Source organism: Haematobia irritans, chromosome 5 (genome assembly GCF_050003625.1).
Source record: "Haematobia irritans isolate KBUSLIRL chromosome 5, ASM5000362v1, whole genome shotgun sequence".
Taxonomy (NCBI): Eukaryota; Metazoa; Arthropoda; class Insecta; order Diptera; family Muscidae; genus Haematobia; species Haematobia irritans.
The window spans coordinates 103,421,475-103,445,212 of NC_134401.1; the positions used below are offsets into that span (position 1 = coordinate 103,421,475).

Genomic DNA, 23,738 nt, shown 5'->3' on the forward strand with positions numbered 1-23,738 from the left:
AGATTTGCAAAACTACGATTGTCCCATCCCTGCAACTAAAAGACAACCCTCGAATAAGCACCTGTCATTAGTGACCATATAGAAAATAAATTGATTTGTTCAACACTTTGCGGAAGTGAATAAGTAATGGGACTGTTTGTGGCTCAACTAAATTTATGGACCTTTCAACGTTTTGTCACATTCGATCCATTTTGATGTACACTCTTAGAAAAATATGTTTTTCATATGTTCCGATATAAACAAAATGTGTTTCGGGCACAATTTTAAAACACAATATATTTAATTGCAAACATGTAATGTTCCTAAACTAACACTAAATGTTTGGGACATCTATGTTAATATGTTAGAATATATTATGTTTGGGACATGAATGTTTCATAAAAATCATATGTGTGAATGCAAACATATATAAATTTACAAATTTCGACTAAACATACATATGTTGTGATATTTTATTCAAAGCGACAGAGAGAGTATAGAGAAAGAAATAGTGATGGAAACCGGGAGAGTTGACGAAAGATATCAACATAACACAGTGAAAGAATCAAAAGAGAACAATTTCTGTGAAACCGCTTGTATGTTGTTTCGGAAAACTTTTTCATGATAAGGCCAAAAATTTGATATGCTTAAGTCTAAATATTATTTAATTTGAATAAAAAGAATAGACATTCGGAACCAAGAGAATAGACATGTGAAAAACAAACAGCATATGTTTTCACCTTGAGAGCAGCATTTTATGTATGTGTGGACATGTGTTGTTTATCATTTTGGCATTATGGGCACAATTTTTTCCTTGGTTCGTTAAAAGAAATCAGGGGTCTTCATAAAAATAACGAAATGAAATAAGGAGGAAATAGTGAAAAATTACACAGTAAAATGTATAAAAACAAAGTTTAGTTCCTCTTTATTAATAAGTAGTCCACGAGGAGTTGACGGACACCTTCAAATATAAAAGCGGACATTAAGTTCGAGTTTTGCAGCTAAAACAATTTAAAAAGTTTATTTTTATGAATTTTTTATTTATGAATTTTTAAAGAAAAATAAAAGGTATTTTAGAGCGATGGTGTTAAATGCTAGTAAAAAACTGTTCACGCCTAAATAAATGTATATTATATATGTATGTTTATACTCGACTCCACGTTCTTCTTTGAATTCCTTACAAATTTTAAAGTTTTGTATCAAAAACAGTTTTTTGTTTCAAAATTTTTATTTTTGCAATAAAAACATAATATTTTATCAATTTCGTTTATATCAAGCACTGTTACTGACTATAAATCTTTAATAACCCACATTTCGAAGTTTCATTATAAAAATTTAATATAGTATAAATATAAATGTGTAAATTAAAAAAAAGAAAAGTGTTCGGTCGGAGCAGGGATTGAACCCACGACCCTTTGCATGTAAGGCAGACATGCTAACCACTGCTCCACGTGGCAAACAAATGTATGTTTCTGTTAAACAATGTTATGTTTGCATGGGCTCGTGGGCGCTGCAAACTATGCTATATAAATGTAACTTATAACGATAATTATCTGCTGGTGACCATAACAGCTACGTAGCCCAGTGGATAGTGTGTTGGCTTACAAACTGTATGGTTCTCGGTTCGATTCTCCGTGCAGGCGAAAGGTAAAATTTAAAAAATATATAAAAGTGAATAATTTCTTCAACATTATTTGTATTACAGAAAAAGGTGCCAAGAACTAAAATATTTCGTGGAAGCGAAAATTACAAGTATGTTAGGCAATGAGCACAATCGTCTTTGGGAAAAATTCTTCCAAGCATATAATATTTTTGGGCTCAAAATGCTTCCAAACATATAATATGTTCACATAAAACAAACATATTAATGTTTCGCCAGTATCCAATAATATATGTGCTTCCTGCAAAATATGTTTGGAACATATGTTAAAGAAGCGATTTTTTTTGAGGGTGTATGTATTAATTTAACAACTTATCGGATACATATCTATTTGGATAAGTGTATCCCTATAAGGCAAGTGCTGTAAAACGAAACCCTATAAAGAAGGCTAGCTGTGAAGGCAACAATTGAAGACAAATTGCCCATGTTTCCTTTGTCAAATACAATCGATAGCAAATCAAAGCGACTCTGTGAAATTGTCATCCACAGCAGGATAGAATAAGAAAGAAGCAATTATCAGAGAACATGTCCATTGCAAACAGGTAAGGAATAATCGAATTGGTATGGGCATGAGCATACAAGCGGTTAGTAATCATCCTCTTCCATTTGCAATTCTTTTAGAGGCAGACATAGAAAATGTCAGAAATACACAAAATTGAAAGAAATAAAGTGAGAAGGTAGAAGTAACAAGAAAATATGGCCATAATTACGGCCATGCCAAATTTTATGTACCATACCACAGCAAAACAAAAAGCGTCGTCAAAAAAGTGCTGAAAATGTTCACGTTGGATCCGGAAGTGGAGCAAAATTGTCGCAGAAGTGATGAATGTAACATAGGAAATCTAGAAATTGGAAATCTAAAGGTATTTTAGGACCCCAAATAGGTGTGGCGAAAATGATGGGTATTGGTCCATGTTTTGGTATATCCCCCATATAGCCCGAACTCCTTAATTGACTTCTTGGGCTTCTAGACACCGTAATTTTTATCCGATCTGCCTGAAATTCAAAATCTAAAATTATTTTGGGTTCATAAAGATGTGTGCCGAATATTGTGTACATCTGTCCATGTTTTGGTATAGCCTCCCACATAGCCCGATCTCCCGATTTTACTGCATAAGTACGCCGAATATGGTGCGTATCGGTTCACGATCTGATATAGCTCCCATATAGCACATTCTTCAAATTTGATGCATAAGTACGCCGAATATGGTGCGTATCGGTTCACGATCTGATATAGCTACCATATAGCACATTCTTCAAATTTGATTTCTTGAGCATCTATATATCCGAAGTTTTATCCGATTTGCCTGAAATTCAAAATCTATTGGTATTTTGGATTCATAAACAAGTGTACGGAGAAGGAGTGTATCGGTTTTTGTTTTGGTTTAGCCCCCATATAGCCCTGATGTGACTCCTTGGGCTTCTAGAAACGGACATTTTTATCCGATTTGCCTGCAATTGGAAATCTAGAGGTATTTAAGGTCAACAAATAAGTCTCCCAATGATGGTGTGTATCGGTTCAAGTTTTGGTATTTACCTCATATAGACCGATATCCAGATTTTTTTTTTTATTATTATTTTCATCTATGGATTAAACCCTTACAGACTAACAGTAATATATTACATTATATACATATCGTTTGTTAATATATCAAGTATTTAATAATAATGTTATCTTTTTCTTTACATTGTATTTCTCTTCTGACAAATCAAGATAATAATAAAATTTATTGAATTCTTTACAAAGACGGCGAAATGGATCGTTGTTTTCAAAGTTCGTTCGAAAGTATTCAATGTTGAGCAGTTCAAAGTTGCGGGTAGGTCTAAAGGGTACATTGAATGATATGCTGTTAATAAGGAAGTCAGATTTAAATCTTCCGTTAATTAAATCAACCATAAAACACACCCTCAAAAAAAATCGCTTCTTTAACATATGTTCCAAACATATTTTGCAGGAAGCACATATATTATTGCATACTGCCGAAACATTAATATGTTTGTTTTATGTGAACATATTATATGTTTGGAAGCATTTTGAGCCAAAAATATTATATGCTTGGAAGAATTTTTCCCAAACACGATTGTGCTCATTCCCTAACATACTCGTAATTTTCACTTCCACGAAATTTTTTAGTTATTGGCACCTTTTTCTGTAATACAAATAATGTTGAAGAAATTATTCACTTTTATAAATTTTTTAAATTTTACCTTTCGCCTGCACGGAGAATCGAACCGAGGACCATACAGTTTGTAAGCCAACACACTATCCACTGGGCTACGTAGTTGTTATAGTCACCAGTAGATAATTATCGTTTTAAGTTACATTTATATAGCATAGTTTGCAGCGCCCACGAGCCCATGCAAACATAACATTATTTAACAGAAACATACATTTGTTTGCCACGTGGAGCAGTGGTTAGCATGTCTGCCTTGCATGCAAAGGGTCGTGGGTTCAATCCCTGCTCCGACCGAACATTTTTTTTGTTTTTTTTTTGTTTTTTTTTTTTTGTAATTTGCACATTTATATTTATACTACATTATTTTTTTTTAAATGAAACTTCGAAATATGCGTTATTAAAGATTTATAGTCAGTAACAGTGCTTGATATAAACGAAATTGACTGATTTTTGGATAAAATATTATTTTTTATTGCAAAAATAACAATCTTGTAATAAAAAACTGTTTTTGTACAAAACTTTAAAATTTGGAAGGAATTCAAAAACTAACAAAAGAAGAACGTGGAGTCGAGTATAAACATACATACATAATTTTATAATATAAACATAAATTTATTTAGGAGTGAACAGTCTTTTACTAGCATTTAACACCATCGCTCTAAAATTCCTTTTATTTTTCTTTAATAATTCATTTTAAAGAAAATAAACTTTTTAAATTGTTTTAGCTGTAAAACTCTAACTTAATGCCCGCTTTTATATTTGATGGTGTCCGTCAACTCCTCGTGGACTACTTTTTAATAAAGAAGAACTAAAGTTTGTTTTTTTACATTTTATTGTGTAATTTTTCACTCCTTTCCTCCTTATTTCATTTTACTGTCACTAAAGGGCACTATACTCTAAAAAGAGTATAGTGCCCTTTCGTTATTTTTATGAAGACCCCTGATTTCTTTTAACGAACCAAGAAAAAAATTGTGCCCATAATGCCAAAATGATAAACAAAACACATGTCCACACATACATAAAATGCTGCTCTCAAGGCGAAAACATAAGCTGTTTGTTTTTCAAATGTCTATTCTCTTGGTTCAGAATGTATATTCTCTTTATTCAAATTAAATAATATTTAGACTTAAACATATCAAATTTTTGGCCTTATCATAAAACAGTTTTCCGAAACAACATACAAGCGGTTTCATAGAAATTGTTCTCTTTTGACTCTTTTGCTGTGTTATATTGATATCTTTCGTCAACTCTCCCGGTTTCCATCTCTATTTCTTTCTCTATACTCTCTCTGTCAATTTGAATAAAATATCACAACATATGTATGTTTAGTCGAAATTTGTAAATTTATATATGTTTGTATTCACACATATGATTTTTATGAAACATTCATACCCCAAACATAATATATTCTAACATATTAACATAGATGTCCCAAACATTTAGTGTTAGTTTAGGAACATTACATGTTTGCACTTAAATATATTGTGGTTTAAAATCGTGCCCGAAACACATTTTGTTTAAATCGGAACATATGAAAAACATATTTTTCTAACAGTGCAGATATTCAGCATGGTACGTCTACTTTTCAGTGTAGGTAATTTGATGAGCGATAGTCTTTCTTTGTAAGACGGCAAGGTTTGAGGTGTCCAGTTATTCCGACGTAAACAAAACAGTAAAAATTGTTTCTGAACAGATTCAATACGATTGCAATGAATTTGGTACTGTGGGTCCCAAATTACAGATCCATATTCCAGGATAGGACGCACAAGTGAAGTATATAAGTTTCTTGTAACAAATGGGTCAGAAAATTCCTTACTCCAGCGCTTGACAAATCCAAATGATCCATAGGCCTTATTTACAGTCATAGAAATGTGAGATCTAAAATTTAGCCTGCGATCCAAAAGTATTCCAAGATCTTTAAAGGATTCAACAGTTTCAAGCATTGTGCCATTCAAGTTATAATTCGTGTCGATATAATTTAATCTATAAAAAGAGATATGCTTGCATTTCCTTATGTTCAGTTCCATCATATTTGATGAGCACCATCTGTACATGCTATTCAGATCAGATTGGAGTAAGGATTGGTCATCACTATTCCGAATAACCTTTATAATTTTAACATCGTCAGCATACATGAGAGTGTAACCATATTTAATGGCTGATGGAAGGTCATTTATAAATAAGAAGAACAATAGAGGGCGAAGATGACTGCCTTGTGGAACACCAGAAGGCACATGTATTGATTTTGAAATAATGTTATCAAATACTAGAAATTGTGTACGATTCTTTAGATAACTTTCAAACCAGGATACCATTAATTCACTGAAGCCCATGCGACGCAGTTTGTACAGTAAAAGTGAATGGTTTACTTTGTCAAACGCCTTACTAAAATCAGTATAAATGACATCAGTCTGTAAACGATCTCTAAAGCCTTCATTAACCACTGTAGTCAATTCCAAGATATTTGTTATGGTCGAACAAGATTTACGGAAGCCGTGTTGTTTAGGCGATAGAAGAGAGGATACTTGATGATTCAAAATATCAGAAATAATTTTCTCCAACAGTTTTGGAATAGCACTTAATTTAGCAATGCCTCTATAATTCGTAATATCTGATTTGCTTCCATTTTTAAATAGCGGAATGATAAATGAATTCTTCCACAACGTAGGAAAGTGACCTGTGCGCAAAGATTCATTAAACAGAAATGAAAGAGCAGTCGAAAGAGAATGAGCACAATATTTGAGGATGTTACTGGGAATCCCATCAGGGCCCGGGCGATATGAACATTTTATCTTTTCCATATAACTCATCACAATATCAGGAGAAATAAATAGAGTAGTGAATGTCGAATATTCCTGTATCTTATATGGGTACGCATCAGATTGCTTGAAATCCTTATGGCAGTAAGTTGTTTCAAAGAACTTTGAAAACAAATTACATATAGATTCATTATCATCCCCTTCAACAGCACCATAGTGAAGGGTTCTTGGATACACATTTGATTGACGTTTAGAATTAACAAATCTGTAAAATGACTTTGGATTAAGCTTCAGTTCATTTTTAATTTTCGATAAATAATTGTTATAGGATTGTTTATTCCACAGGTTGTATTCTGAACGAGCAATTGAGTAGTTTGCATAGTCAGTCACAGATCCAGATTTTTTATACTTTTTATAAAGTTTATTCTTCAAGTTACGTAATTTACTGTCATTCCAAGGTGGACCAGTGTGAGAAGTTATTCGAATTAATGGAACAGATTGGGCTATGAATGAATTCAAAGTTTCATAAAATGTATTTATTGATTCATCAAGATTTCTCGCTGGTGAGATTTTATTCCAATCCACATTTAATAGTAATGAGTTCAGTTTTTCGTAATCAGTTCTATTAAAAGAGAATATTTTATCAGTTTTCAATACGAGTTTTTTTCGCATAGATCTCGAAAAAGACATATTTATATCCATACAGACAGTGGGATGATGAACATCTTCAGGATTTACAACGGCATTGACGCGTGATAAAAACACATCTTTTAGTTCATTTGTTAAAAATTAATCAAGTAAGTTATTATTCGAATTTTGTATGTTGCTAATTTGAAAAAGACCATCTTTTAACAAGTTTTCAACAAATTCAGATTGATATTCATTTCTTAGCGTTGGTACGGAGTAATTCATTTCCTCACAATATTTCCATGTAATAGATGGAATGTTAAAATCACCAGACAAAACAATCAAATCAGAGGATCTCGCAGTAGATAGGACCGATTGGATAGCAGTCAAATGAGCATTATAAACATCGTTACAAGAACCAGGAGGAATATAGGAGCAAGTCACAAACAATGAATTATGGCCGCACCTTATTTTCACTCCTATATATTCAATTTGAAGTTCATTTGGAATATCAATTTTTGATGAAGCAAATTTCGAAGAAACAGCAATGAGGACGCCGCCACCAGATTTCTTCAAACCAGTTGTGCGGTCACATCTATAAATTTGGTACTTGTCGCATAAGATTTCAGTATTTAAGATATTACTTTGAAGCCAGGTTTCAGTAAATATAATCAAATCATAATCAAAGCCAAAGCTATCCGTATATAGGTTGCATAATTTTGTGTTAAGTCCCCTAACATTCTGATAAACTAAAGTAAAATTCGTATCAGACAGGGTTTTATTCAGTTTTTTGATTGCTCAACGGGACGTGCAGGTAAACGGGCAACTCTATCTCTAAAAACAAATTCATGCACCACAGCTCTGTAAGGCCAAAATTCCGGATTGACCACTGTGTCAAAAATTTTGAATGACGACTTGTTCCTCCTCTCTACAAATTGCAGTTTAGATACCTTAATGTCTACATTTGCATTCAGTTTTGATTTTATGTAGAAATGAATATCATCCTCAGTTGTTTCTGGAGCAAAACGGGCAGCAAAAATGGTTTGACCTATTGAGTGTGTAGACATCCCAATTGTTAATCGATTTGCCTGAAATTCAAAATCTATAGGTATTTTGGGTCCACACATAAGTAAGCCGAATATGGGGCGTATCGATCGAATTGGATATACTCCGTATATAGACCGATCTCCCGTTTTGAATTCTTGAGCTTCGAGACACCGCAATTTTTATCCCATTTGCCGGAAATTCAAAATTTACAGGTAGGTTAGGATAGGTTAGGTGGTAGCCCGATGTATCAGGCTCACTTAGACTATTCAGTCCATTGTGATTGGTGAGCTTTTGTGATTGGTGAACTTCTCTCATATCACTGAGTGCTGCCCGATTCCATGTTAAGCTCAATGACAAGGGACCTCCTTTTTATAGCCGAGTCCGAACGGCGTTCCACATTGCAGTGAAACCACTTAGGGAAGTTTTGAAACCCTCAGAAATGTCACCAGCATTACTGAGGTGGGATAATCCACCGCTGAAAAACTTTTTGTTGTTCGGTCGAAGCAGGAATCGAACCCACGACCTTGTGTATGGAAGGCGGGCATGATAACCATTGCACCACGGTGGCTTACAGGTATATTTTGTTTATTTATAATTAATTATGATTTTTTTATGCATTTTTACGCTTGCCTAAACGTTTGACCCTAAATATTTTCAACATTCGTGGAAGTGCTTTTAAAACTGTGCCTTAATGCTTCGGCGGCTCATTTAAAATGAAGACATTTCTTTGGCACTTATTTAGCGTTAAATCTAAGTTTACTTAATTCAACAACAACAACAAAAACGTTATACTAAAGATGCGTTCTTTATTATCTTGAAATTAAAGATTCAATTTCTCAGTTAATTTAAGAACGATTTCATTAAGTCAAAAATGTTTTTGTTTTCACTTTGAGGAAAATTTGCCTTAGTTTCAAAACATACAACTTTAAAGGAGAGATGCAAATTTCCAAGATTCGCGTTCTAAATATAAATAAAAAATTGAAACAAAGATTGTAAATATTCTTTTTATTACAATTTCATTACTTCAAAGAAATTTATACTTAATATTGTGAGAATTGCGCGTCCTAAAAAAAGCAAATGGTAACTGCGTGAGTGTGTGTGGGCGTGATTAACCAACCAAATGTCATGTGTGAGGGTGAATCACGAAAATAATCTCTTCGTGAGTGTGCGTGGGTAACGTATTTCGGAAAAATACGCTTACGAAAATAACTCCGCTCACGAACATAAGATGCGATGCGTAAGTACTACGAAAAAATATCGTACGTTAGTATGATAATACCATTGTGAATGTTCGTGAGTAAAATATTACTCAGGCGTATTCCAAAGATTTTGTCTGTACTCTAATGATTTAGTATAGATTGAGCAGTGGAGAATTGAAGTAAGAACCGATTTAAAAGACAATTCGCTTTTAAACTTGACACTTGCGTACTTGATTGTAGAAAAACCAAGTACGGAAAGTCTAAAGTCGCGCGGTCCACATCCACATCACATCCGTCAAATGTGTTGGGGGCTATACACGCAGAGAAAGAATATGATCACCTCAAACATGTTTCAAGAGCAAAATGTTATTTTTGTATAGTGACCATGTAACATGTTTGTCACTAAAATGTTATTTTCTCGTCAAATGTAACCTGCTTGCCGAAATCAGATACATGATTTCCGAGAAAATAACATGGCTGCGAAAACCATGTTACATGGTCACCACCCAAAAATAACATTTTGCTCTTAAAACATGTTTGAGGTGATCATATTCCTTCTCTGGGTGTATATAAAGGTTTGTCCCAAATACATACATTTAAATATCACTTGATTTGGACAGAATTTGATACACTTTTACAAAATCTAAAGACTCAAAATTTAAGTTGGCTAATGCACTTGGGTGGAACACAATTTTAGTAAAAAACAAGTAAGGAAAGTCTAAAGTCGGGCGGGGCCGACTATATTATACCCTTCACCACTTTGTAGATCTAAATTTTCGATACCATATCACATCCGTCAAATGTGTTGGGGGCTATATATAAAGGTTTGTCCCAAATACATACATTTAAATATCACTCGATCTGAACAGAATTTGATAGACTTCTACAAAATCTATAGACTCAAAATTTAAGTCGGCTAATGCACTAGGGTGGAACACAATATTAGTAAAAAATATGTGAAACATTTAAATCTGAAGCAATTTTAAAGAAACTTCGCAAAAGTTTATTTATGATTTATCGCTCGATATATATGTATTAGAAGTTTAGGAAAATTAGAGTCATTTTTACAACATTTCGACTAAGCAGTGGCGATTTTACAAGGAAAATGTTGGTATTTTGACCGTTAATGTCGAAATCAGAAAAACATATATATGGGAGCTATATCTAAATCTGAACCGATTTCAACCAAATTTGGCACGCATAGCAACAATGCTAATTCTACTCCCTGTGCAAAATTTCAACTAAATCGAAGCAAAAAATTGGCCTCTGTGGTCATATGAGTGTTAATCGGCCGAAAGCTATATATTGGAGCTATATCTAAATCTGAACCGATTTCAACCAAATTTGGCACGCATAGCTACAATGCTAATTCTACTCCCTGTGCACAATTTCAACTAAATCGGAGCAAAAATTGATATCTGTGGTCATATGAGTGTCAGGGTTGGCTTGTCACAAACTGTGACTTTTGCGACATACATTTGCGACGGTATAATACGTATGTCGCAAAAGTCGTAAACCTACTGTAGAAAACCAAATTTTGAATAGAAGAAATCCTGAACATTTTTTAATTTAGTTTGACAGCATTTGCTGTGAGTTTCTGCAGAAATTTGTGAAAGTTTTCCCATGGCCAAGCCTATTTTCTTAGGTGGTGTCGAAATTCCCGTTGGTGAGTGTGCAAAATACCTTGAGGTTATATTGGACAGGAGACTGAACTTAAAGCTAAGAAAGGACGAGAAAATCCACGGTTACCCTGTACTCGTGCAAAAGGCAATAGGGAAAATGTGGGGACTAAAACCGAAAATTGTGAACATTCCTAAGAATTGAAACTTCTTCGCACATACCATCGTCTTGAATATCATCGAATTCGCTGCCTAGCTGACGCGACTAAAGTATTTTCAGTTTGCGACTTTTGTTACTTTTTCTACATTTACGACGCGTATGTGACGTTTACGACGTTTACAACTTTGCGACAGTCGCAAACCTAAAAAAGTTTAATACAGACCATCTCTGATGAGTGTAAATCGGCCGAAAGCTATATATTGGAGCTATATCTAAATCTGAACCGATTTCAACCAAATTTGGCACGCATAGCTACAATGCTAATTATACTCCTTGTGCAAAATTTCAAACAAATTGGGGTAAAACTCTGGCTTCTGGGACCGTATTAGTCCATATCGGGAGAACGATATATATGGGAGCTATATCTAAATCTGAACCGATTTCAATAAAATTTGGCACACTTGACTACAGTACTAATTGTTCTTGTGCAAAATTTTAAGCAAATTAGGGTAAAACTCTGGCTTCAGGGGCCATATAAGTCCATATCGGGCGAAAGATATATATATGGGAGCTATATCTAAATCTAAACCGATTTCAATCAAATTGTGCACACTTGACTATGCTACTAATTGTACTCCTAGTGCAAAATTTCAACGAAATTCGGCCAAAAATCTGGCTTCTGGGGCCATATAAGTCCATATCGGGCGAAAGATATATATGGGAGTTATATCTAAATCTGAACCGATATCAATCAAATCTTGCACACTTGTTATGTTTGTACAAAATTTAAAGCAAATCGGTATAAAACTCTGGCTGCTGGGTCCATATTACTGCATATCGGGCGAAAAATATATATGGGAGCTATATCTAAATCTGAACCGATTTCTTCCAACATCAATAGGGTTCTATTCTGACCCTAATTAGGAACATGTGCCAAATTTGAAGGCGATTGGACTTAAATTGCGACCTAGACTTTGATCACAAAAACGTGTTCACAGACAGACGGACGGACAGACGGACATGGTTATATCGACTCAGGGACCCACCCTGAGAATTATTGCCAAAGACACCATGTGTATATCTCGTCTCCTTCTGGGTGTTACAAACATATGCACTAACTTATAATACCCTGTTCCACAGTGTGGCGCAGGGTATAAAAATATTTTATTCGTTTTTATACCCTCCACCATAGGATGGGGGTATATTAACTTTGTCATTCCGTTTGTAACACATCGAAATATTGCTCTAAGACCCCATAAAGTATATATATTCTGGGTCGTGGTGAAATTCTGAGTCGATCTGAGCATGTCCGTCCGTCCGTCCGTCTGTTGAAATCACGATAACTTCCGAACGAAACAAGCTATCGACTTGAAACTTGGCACAAGTAGTTGTTATTGATGTAGGTCGAATGGTATTGCAAATGGGCCATATCGGTCCACTTTTACGTATAGCCCCCATATAAACGGACCCCCAAATTTGGCTTTCGAGGCCTCTAAGAGAAGCAAATTTCATCAAATCCGGCTGAAATTTGGTACGTGGAGTTAGTATATGGTATCTAACAACCATGCAAAAATTGGTCCACATCGGTCCATAATTATATATAGCCCCCATATAAACCGATCCCCCGATTTGGCTTTAGAGGCCTCTAAGAGAAGCAAATTTCATCCGATCCGGCTGAAATTTGGTACTTGGTGTTAGTATATGGTCTCTAACAACCATGCAAAAATTGGTCCACATCGGTCCATAATTATATATAGCCCCCATATAAACCGATCCCCCGATCTGGCTTGCGAGGCCTCTAAGAGAAGCAAATTTTATCCGATCCGGCTGAAATTTGGTACATGCCCCCATATAAACGGACCCCCAAATTTGGCTTTCGAGGCCTCTAAGAGAAGCAAATTTCATCAAATCCGGCTGAAATTTGGTACGTGGAGTTAGTATATGGTATCTAACAACCATGCAAAAATTGGTCCACATCGGTCCATAATTATATATAGCCCCCATATAAACCGATCCCCCGATTTGGCTTTAGAGGCCTCTAAGAGAAGCAAATTTCATCCGATCCGGCTGAAATTTGGTACTTGGTGTTAGTATATGGTCTCTAACAACCATGCAAAAATTGGTCCACATCGGTCCATAATTATATATAGCCCCCATATAAACCGATCCCCCGATTTGGCTTGCGAGGCCTCTAAGAGAAGCAAATTTTATCCGATCCGGCTGAAATTTGGTACATGGTGTTAGTATATGGTCTCTAATAACCATGCAAAAATTGGTCCACATCGGTCCATAATTATATATAGCCCCCATATAAACCGGCCTATAAAAGAAGCAAATTTTATCCGATCCGGCTGAAATTTGGTACATGGTGTTAGTATATGGTCTCTAACAACCATGCAAAAATTGGTCCACATCGGTCCATAATTATGTATAGGCCCTATATAAACAGATTCCCAGATTTGACCTCCAGAGCCCCTTGATTTGACCTACGGTGCCTTTTGGAGAAGCAAAATTCATCCGATCTGCTTGAAATTTGGTACGTGGTGATCGTATATGGTATTTAACAACCATGCAAAAATTGGTCCACATCGGTCTATAATGATATATAGCCCCCATATAAACCGATCCTCCGATTTGGCTTGCGAGGCCTCTAAGAGAAGCAAATTTCATCCGATCCGGCTGAAATTTGGTACATGGTGTTAGTATATGGTCTCTAACATTCATGCAAAAATTGGTCCACATCGGTCCATAATTATATATAGCCCCCATATAAACCTATCCGCCGATTTGGCTTGCGAGGCCTCTAAGAGAAGCAAATTTTATCCGATCCGGCTGAAATTTGGTACATGGTGTTAGTATATGGTCTCTAAAAACCATGCAAAAATTGGTCCACATCGGTCCATAATTATATATAGGCCCTATATAAACAGATTCCCAGATTTGACCTCCAGAGCCCCTTGATTTGACCTACGGTGCCTTTTGGAGAAGCAAAATTCATCCGATCTGCTTGAAATTTGGTACGTGGTGATCGTATATGATATTTAACAACCATGCCAAAAGTGGTCCATATCAGTCCATAATCATATATAGCCCCATATAAACTGATCCCGAGATTTGGTTTTGGAGCCTCTTGGAGGAGCAAATTTCATCCGAGTGAGTTGAAATTTGGTACATTGTGCTAGTATATGGTCGTTAACAACCATGCCTAACTACGTCCATATCGGTCTATAGTTATATATATATCCCTCAGATAAATCGATTTCCAATCACACAAAAATTGGTCCATATCAAATTCATAATTGTATATAGCCCCCATATAAGTAACCCCCATATTTCAATTCTGGCTCTCTACGTACCGTGCAAAAAGTCCATATCGATTCGTAATTATTTGTAGACTTACCTGTACATAACTTGTTTGTCTAATATATACCACGTATGGACTAACTCACAATTTAGAAAACGATGTTAAGAATTTTTAGGATACCACAATCCAAGTATTTCGATTGTGGATGACAGTCTTTCGTAGAAGTTTCTACGCAATCCATGGTGGAGGGTACATAAGATTCGGCCTGGCCGAACTTACGGCCGTATATACTGTTCAATTTTTTTTCTTCATGTGCTAACAAAGTCCATTAAAAAAGTGTTAACCGCAACATAAATTTCCAAATTCAGATTCGATTACAATGTTCGAAGTAACAAATGTCATTAAAATAAAGTATTCAAAAACCATTTCCTATATTTTAACATCGCCTTAGTGAAACAAATTTGTCTTTCATGTAAATATACCCAATTGTAAGTCCACGCACTTAACTATAACGACACAATGACTTCATTGAAAAGTCTATCAAGTTTTGGACAGGGGAAAAAATCTTTGCTATTCTAAAGACATTAAATCTTTGTCGTCACAACAATATCTTTTTTTCAGTGATGGTATTTTTATGATAATTTATTTTTACTTACTTAACGGATCAAATCCAGTTATGAAATCTGGGCAACGCTCATATGCAGATTTTCCCGCAGGTGTATCCGGCCAACAAAGCCATCCATCGAAAGTGCCAGGACAGTAAGTGCCTATTTGTTTCCACCAAGTAGGAGAACATGAAAATTAAAAAAAAAATGAAAAAATATTGAAACACATTTTTAACAGATATAGGGATAATCTTTAGATTTTTATGTAGTTTATTACTTATATCATTTACAATAAAATTAAACACAAAATTGAACTTCGAGACTTCATAAATTCTTGATTTTGAAGCAAACCAAATATATAAACCAATTATATAAGGCTGGAATAAGCCGTATTTTATTTAATATCCACCATGGATAATGTAAAAATTTCAACTAAAGACAATAATCTACTAACGTGGTAACAATAGCCGATGACAAGTTTTTTCTTAAATTTTTAGTATTGTTTTCTAAATTGTAGGTCACACAATATGGAGCCTGCACGGATATCTGATATGTAATGCAACAAAGTAGTTCGCTATATTTTTATACTCACCACCATAGAATGCTGATGAGGGTATAATAAGTTTGCCATTCCCTTTGCAACACACCGAAATATCGATTTTAATTTAAAAAGTAATTGATACTATTAATTTTTGTGACTGATTTTTGTTTCAATTAAAAAATTTGTTGAATCAATTAAATATTTAATTGAATATTTTTTAAAACTCAATTAAGATTTGAATTGGAAAAATGTTCGTGAACTTTTTTCTGTGAATGTAAGCATATGCGTGTCTCAGTGTAGCCGTCTGTCTTTTGTAATTACGCTATAGGCTTCAATAATAGCCATATCGTCCTGAAATTTGGCACAGATTCGTCTTTTGTCTGTGCGCAGGCCTAGTTGAAATCGGTGTAGGTGTTGATATAGCTCCTATACACACAAAAAATTGTTTTTCTGATTCAATCACGAAATTAATTGATCCAATTAATTTTTTAATTGAAATGTCTTCAATCACAAAAATGATGGTATCATTTAAAAAATTAATTGAAGGTCAATTAACAAATTAATTGATCCAATTAAAAAATTAATTGATGCTATTAATTTTTGTGATTGATTTTCGTTTCAATTAAAAAATTTGGTGAATCAATTATATTTTTAATTGAATATTTTTTAAAACTCAATTAAAATTTTAATGGGAAAATTTTCGTGAATTTTTTTTCTGTGTATAAACCAATTTTCATGCGATTTTCCTGAAATCTAGCGATATTTTAGGTCCATAAAGCGGTGTGCGGAATATGGTGTATATCGGTCTATGGTTGAAAAGGTATGTTGGGTCCACAAAGGGCTGTGGTGAATATGATGTGTATTGTTCCATGTTTTGGTATAGCCACCATATAGAACGATCTCCACATTTGGCTTTTAATACTTTAGGTCAGAGATGTGCCGAATATGGTGTATAACGGGCTTTGATATAGCTGTCGTAGAAACCGATGCTCATATTTGGGGTCTTGAGAACCTATATACTGCAATTTTCACGGGATCTACTAGAAATTCCTTAGGTCTACAAAGAGGTATGCCGCACATGGTCTTCATCGGTTCATGTTTTATAAATTCAAGAAAATTGTTCCAATTAAAGTCTTAGTTAAGTTTTGAAAAATATTCAATTAAAATTTTAATTGATTCAACATTTTTTTAATTGAAACAAAAATCAAACACAAAAATTAATAGTTAGTTTTAATAGATACTATCATTTATGTGATTGATGACATTTCAAGTAAAAACATAATTGGATCAATTAATTTCGTGATTGAATTAGAAAAAAAAAGTGTGATGAACCACACTTGAACCTTCCGAAAACAGCTTTATGATAGCCGGCTTATGCCGAAATAAATTCATACAAACACTTCTCTTTTCCTTTGCCACCATCAAATCATCGATTTGAGTGCAGTTGAGCCGGCATAAGCCGGCTACCATAAACCTTTTTTCGGAAGGTTCAAGTGTGGTTCACCATGGGTTTAGTGAACTGCCTGCTGCAACTAGAGGATGCTGATAAGGAATGTGGTAATTCCGAAACGTGCGTCCATTCAACCATCTTGCAGTCTATAGGGCTTTGCCCAAATAAATTTGACAAACATTATTTTCCTCTGTTGGTTAAGCTACTCTTGTAGTTTAGTCAACACAATGGTTTTAAAGCTGAGATCAAAACAACAAATATGAAATAAAATTTTGACAAAATTTTCTAGAGAAATAAAATTTTGACAGAATTTTCTAGAGAAATAAAATTTTGACAAATTTTTCAATGGAAATAAAATTCTGATAAAATTTTCTATAGAAATAAAATTTTTACAAATATCTTAATAGAAATAAAATTTTGACAAAATTTTCAATGGCAACAAAATTATGACAAAATATCTAGAGAAATAAATTTTTTTTCCAGAGAAATAAATAAAATTTTGACAAAATTTTCAATGGAAATAAAATTCTGATAAAATTTTCTATAGAAATAAAATTATGACAACATTTTTTATAATAATAAAATTTTTACAAAATTTTCTATAGAAATAAAATTTTGAGATAATATTTTAAAGAAATAAAATTTTGACCAAATTCTCTATAGAAATAAAATTGTGACACAATTTTCTATAGAAATAAAAGTATGACAAATTTTTCTAGGGAAGTACAATTTTGACAAAATTATCTATAAAAATACAATTTTTAAAAAATTTTCAATGAAAATAAAATTATGACAATATTTTCTATAAAAATGAAATTTTGGCGAAATTTTCAATAGAAATAAAATTTTGACAAAATTTTCTGTAGAAATAAAGTTTTGACAAATTTTTCTTTAGAAATAACATTTTGACAAAATTTTCTATTGAAATAAAATTTTGACAAAATTTATATAGAAAAAAGTTTTGACAAAATTTTCTATAAAAATAAAGTTTGACAAAATTTTGGATAGAAATAAAATTTTGACAAAATTTTCAATGGAAATAAAATTCTGATAACATTTTCTATAGAAATAAAATTATGACAAAATTTTCTATAATAATAAAATTTTGACAAAATTTTTCTATTGAAATAAAATTTTGACAAAATTTATATAGAAAAAAATTTTGACAAAATTTTCTATAAAAATAAAGTTTGACAAAATTTTGGATAGAAATAAAATTTTGACAAAATTTTGGATAGAAATAAAATTTTGATAACATTTTCAATAGAAATAAAATTATGACAAAATTTTCTATAATAATAAAATTTTGACAAAATTTTCTATAGAAATAAAATTTTGACAAAATTTTCTATAGAAATAAAATTTTGACAAAATTTTCTATAGAAATAAAATTTTGACAAAATTTTCTATAGAAATAAAATTTTGACAAAATTTTCTATAGAAATAAAATTTTGACAAAATTTTCAATGGAAATAAAATAATGACAAAACTTTCTATAGAAATAAAATTTTGACAAAATTTTTAAAGGAAATAAAATTATGACAACATTTTCAGTGGAAATAAAATGTTGACAAACTTTTCTATAGAAATAAAAATTTGACAAAATTTTCAGTGGAAATAAAATTCTGATAACATTTTCTATAGAAATAAAATTATGACAAAATTTTCTATAATAATAAAATGTTCACAAAATTTTCAATGGAAATAAAATCCTGGTAAAATTTTCTATAGAAATAAAATTATGACAAAATTTTCTATAGTAATAAAATTTTGACAAAACTTTCTATAGAAATAAAATTTTGACAAAATTTTCTATAGAAATAAAATTTTGACAAAATTGAATGGAAATAAAATTATGACAAAATTTTCTATAGAAATAAAATTTTGACAGCATTTTCTATAGAAATAAAATTTTGACAAAATTGTCAATGGAAATAAAATTTTGATAACATTTTCAATGGAAATAAAATTATGACAAAATTTTCTGTGGAAGTAAAATTTTGACAAAATTGTCTATAGAAATAAAACTTTGACAAAATTTTCAATGGAAATAAAATTATGACAAAATTTTCAATCAAAATAAAATTATGACAAAATTTTCTATAGAAATAAAATGTTAACAAGATTTTCAATGGAAATAAAATTATAACAAATTTTCTATTGAAATAAAATTGTGACAAAATTTTCTATGGAAATAAAATTGTGACAAAATTTTCAATGGAAATAAAATTTTGACAAAATTTTCTATGGAAATATAATTGTGACAAAATTTTCAATGGAAATAAAATTTTGACAAAATTTTCAATGGAAATAAAATTTTGACAAAATGTTCAATGGAAATAAAATTTTGACAAAATTTTCAATGGAAATAAAATTTTGACAAAATTTTCTATAGAAATAAAATTAAAAAAAATTCAAAGGAAATAAAATTTTGACGAATGTTCTTAATTCTATTCTATTCTCTATGCGCCTTCTTTTCCAATATCTCAATACCCTTTTCAATAAATAATGAAAGAAAACATAATAAAATTTACCTGGCTCATATTGTGTTGTACTTCGATTAAGACGTTCCCAGCATTCAGCTTTTAACTTTTCCATAGGGTCTGGTGGTGCTATATCGGTGATTTCATCATCGACGGTTTCATTGTTTTCCGTACCACCAGCATTTGTTAGGCTTTCCATGGTGGCTTGTATAGAGGAGGGAGTAGCATTAACTGATGTAGGAGAATTGCTATTGGCAAATCTATTCATGTTCATATATTGATTGGTCACCATCATAGAATTTCCGATACAAACATATGATTTCGAATATTATCCAGTATATTTTTTGTTTAACATAAAGACGACTGCGGGCATAAATTTTACAGAACTCCTTTTCACATATTCATTAGATGTAAGACCGCCTCCCCCCCAAAAAAAGGGATAGGACTAGATTGGTTTGGCTGATGGAAGTTAAATGGTTTTATTTTTACCCTCCTTTCATAGGTGTATCCTTCCTAGAAAACCAATTCGTAAAATCTTATCCTTTGTTATGACTTCCTTTAAGGCGATGAGAAGATGGTGACGTTGATGATGTTGTCGACAATACTATTCTCAGTTTCTTTGTTTAAGATCTTCTACGTTCATTTTTGTTATCCTTGGCTTTAACTGCTTATGTATGCCCAGGGTTTTCCCAACAATCACACATCAGGGCAAATCTGCAAAAGAGTGGAAAAACAACAGATAAAATATGAAGTTAGAAGGACGTAAGAAAAACACAAAGTTAAAGCAAGGATATATGCTCCATCACAATTTGCATTTAAAATATATACAAAAACATCCATAAGCATACAGGAGGCAAGGCATTTGAATTTTAACCGAAACAAATTGCGTATTTGTATCAAAATCCCAGCAAATAGTCCGTAGAATACAGTGGTGAAAACCTATTGATACATCGCTATATTTATCGTTTTTAAATAAATTTTGCAATACTAAAGCTTAAGTAATTAAGTGAAAATAAAGTGAAAATGCCTCTATATTCTCTACAAAGATTTAACCAAAAATATAAAAAAATGCGATTTTTTTATTATTGATTGATTTCGTAAAGCTGGTACAACAAGATCTTAAATCTTATAATTGAAAGTACTAGCTTATCATATTCCAAATGTTATTTGTAATAAACAAAATATATAAATGTATAAATTATATTTTGAACATTTTAACATAATATAATAAATAAAGTATAAAAAGTGAAAAGTGCGTAAAAAATATGTAAAAATAAAAATCTGTAATTACAAACAATATATATTAGTTTCTTTAAGTAAATGTTTTAAATATTTCTTTTTTGATTTTGAGCTGAATTTCTCAACATCAATTTTTTTTACCAAAATATACCCCCCCCCCTTTTATGGTTCTCGAATTCGCACAACGCAAAATTTTTCTCAACCTCTTGTTTCTGAACAATAGTGATAAATAATACGAAATTTGTATACATATCCCAGCAAAAAAAAATGAAAGTTGTTCCACAAACATTTCTTTTAAAGTCCATCCCAGAATCCCTCATCGAGTTTTTTCAACTTCCGATGCAGTCCTTTTGGACAAGTCCACAAACATTTCTTCTAAAGCGCATCGTGGGATCCCCCAATGATTTTTTTCTACTTCCGATGCAGTCCTTGTGGACAAGTATTAGGAAGAACGCAATCAGGCTATTTTAAGTGCAAATTTTGTATAATTAAATTTTACAAAAAAATAGAAAACTAATAAAAACCTAAAAAAAAGTAGAAATTAATAAAAAAGTAAAAAATAATTAAAAAATAAATTTCATCTCCGCTGGGATTTGAAACTGTGCCGTTTGAATTTTTCGCTTCCATGGAAGTTCTTTTGAGAAGGTTTTGCAAATTACGAGAATTTTGAATTTTTTTGTTGATTTTTAATGGAAAAATATATTTATACGAAAATATATGCCGAAAATAAAAAATAACAAGTAAGGAAAGTCTAAAGTCGGCCAGGGCCGACTATATTATACCCTGCACCACTTTGTAGATCTAAATTTTCGATACCATATCACATCCGTCAAATGTGTTGGGTGCTATATATCAAAGGTTTGTCCCAAATACATACATTTAAATATCACTCGATTTGGACAGAATTTGATAGAATTCTACAAAATATATAGACTCAAAATTTAAATTGGCTAATGCACTAGGGTGGAACACAATTTTAGTAAAAAAAATGTGGGAAACATTTAAATCTGAAGCAATTTTAAGGAAACTTCGCAAAAGTGTATTTATGATTTATCGCTCGATATATGTGTATTAGAAGTTTAGGAAAATTAGAGTCATTTTTACATCTCTTCGACTAAGCAGTGGCGATTTAACAAGGAAAATGTTGGTATTTTGACCATTTTTGTCGAAATCGAAAAAACATATATATGGGAGCTATATCTAAATCTGAACCGATTTCGATCAAATTTGGCACGCATACCAACAATGCTTATTATACTCCCTGTGCAAAATTTCAACTAAACCGCAGTAAAAAATTGGCCTCTGTGGTCATATGAGTGTAAATCGGGCGAAAGCTATATATGGGAGCTATATCTAAATCTGAACCGATTTCAATAAAATTTGGCACACTTGACTACACTACTAGTTGTACTCCTAGTGCAAAATTTCAATCAAATTGGGCCAAACCTCTTGCTTCTAGGACCATATTAGTCAATATCGGGCGAAAGATATATATGGGAGCTATATCTAAATCTGAACCGATTTCAATAAAATTTAGCACACTTGACTACACTACTAATTGTAATCCATGTGCAAAATTTCAACCAAATTGGGCCTAAACTCTTGCTTCTGGGGCCATATAAGTCCATATCGTGCTAAAGATATATATGGGAGCTATATCTAAATCTGAACCGATTTCAATCAAATCTTGCACACTCGACTATACTACCAATTGTACTCATCGTGCAAAATTTGAAGCAAATCGTGATAAAACTCTGGCTTCTGGATCCATATAAGTGCATATCGGGCGAAAGATATATATGGGAGCTATATCTAAAGCTGAACCGATTTCTTCCAAAATCAATAGGGTTCTATTCTGACCCAAAACATGAACTTGTGCCAAATTTGAAGGCGATTGGTCGCTGCGACCTAGACTTTGATCACCAAAATGTGTTCACAGACAGACGGACATGGCTAGATCAGGGACCCATCCTGAGCATTATTGCCAAAGACACCATGTGTCTATCTCGTCTCCTTCTTGGTGTTGCAAACATATGCACTAACTTATAATACCCCGTTCACAGTGTGGCGCAGGGTATAAAAACTGTTACAATTTTTTTTTTTTTTTTTAGTAGTAAAGAAAAAATATTTTTTGTTGCAAAATCGTAGACCATTTCGTTTATAACAAGCACTGATTTTTATCAGTTTGTTTGTTAAATAAGACATGTTTTGAGTTTTCGTATTAATACCGAACATTCTTTCAAAATCTTGCGAACATTTTTGGAGTATATGTGCAACTATATTATTTCCGTTGCCAAAAGTTGTATTTGTATATCGTTTGTAAGAGTTATATTTCTTTGAATCGGCTTTTGGGCGCCGAAAAGTATGCTTTCTAAAAATATAACTGTTTGACTGTATGCGTTGTTTGTGCATTGCTGGTTATAGCGATAATAGTATGTTTGTGACAATAACAGTTAAGAAGCCCAGTGGATAGTGTGTTGTCTTACAAATTGTATGGTCCACGGTTCGAATCTTCGTTCGCACTGAAAAAAAATATTGTCGTGAGGCCATGAATTTCATGTCCTTATAATAGGAATGCGAATTTTGTTATGATATCTAAAACACGCTTTTCCGTAGGCAGGAATCACGGAACTAATACCAATTCGTATGTTCTTTAGTATTTCAAACTTGACATAATTTTTGAAACAACACAAATGCTTATACATACGACCACTTGCCCCTGAATCCACAAACCATTTTTCGCTTTCATCAGATGTTACAAACATCACCTCATTTATGAAAGCAGTACCATCGCTTTCATCATTTTTGTTCTGGGCAGTCTTTCTTCCAATTTCCTGTCTTATCGCAATGAAAACAATTTCCTTTCTTAGCAACTTTTGACTCAAAATA

At 32.6% G+C, this 23,738-nt stretch overlaps 1 protein-coding gene across 1 annotated transcript in view; it reads right to left on the reverse strand.

The window, feature by feature from the left end:
* Dh31-R (Diuretic hormone 31 Receptor) overlaps positions 1 to 23,738 on the reverse strand; it is a 489,695-nt gene that overhangs the window by 131,488 nt on the left and 334,469 nt on the right. Inside the window, 2 exon segments of the mRNA XM_075311907.1 lie at positions 15,188 to 15,298; positions 19,662 to 20,324. Coding sequence (XP_075168022.1) covers positions 15,188 to 15,298; positions 19,662 to 19,905 — 355 coding nt within the window. The 5' untranslated portion in view covers positions 19,906 to 20,324.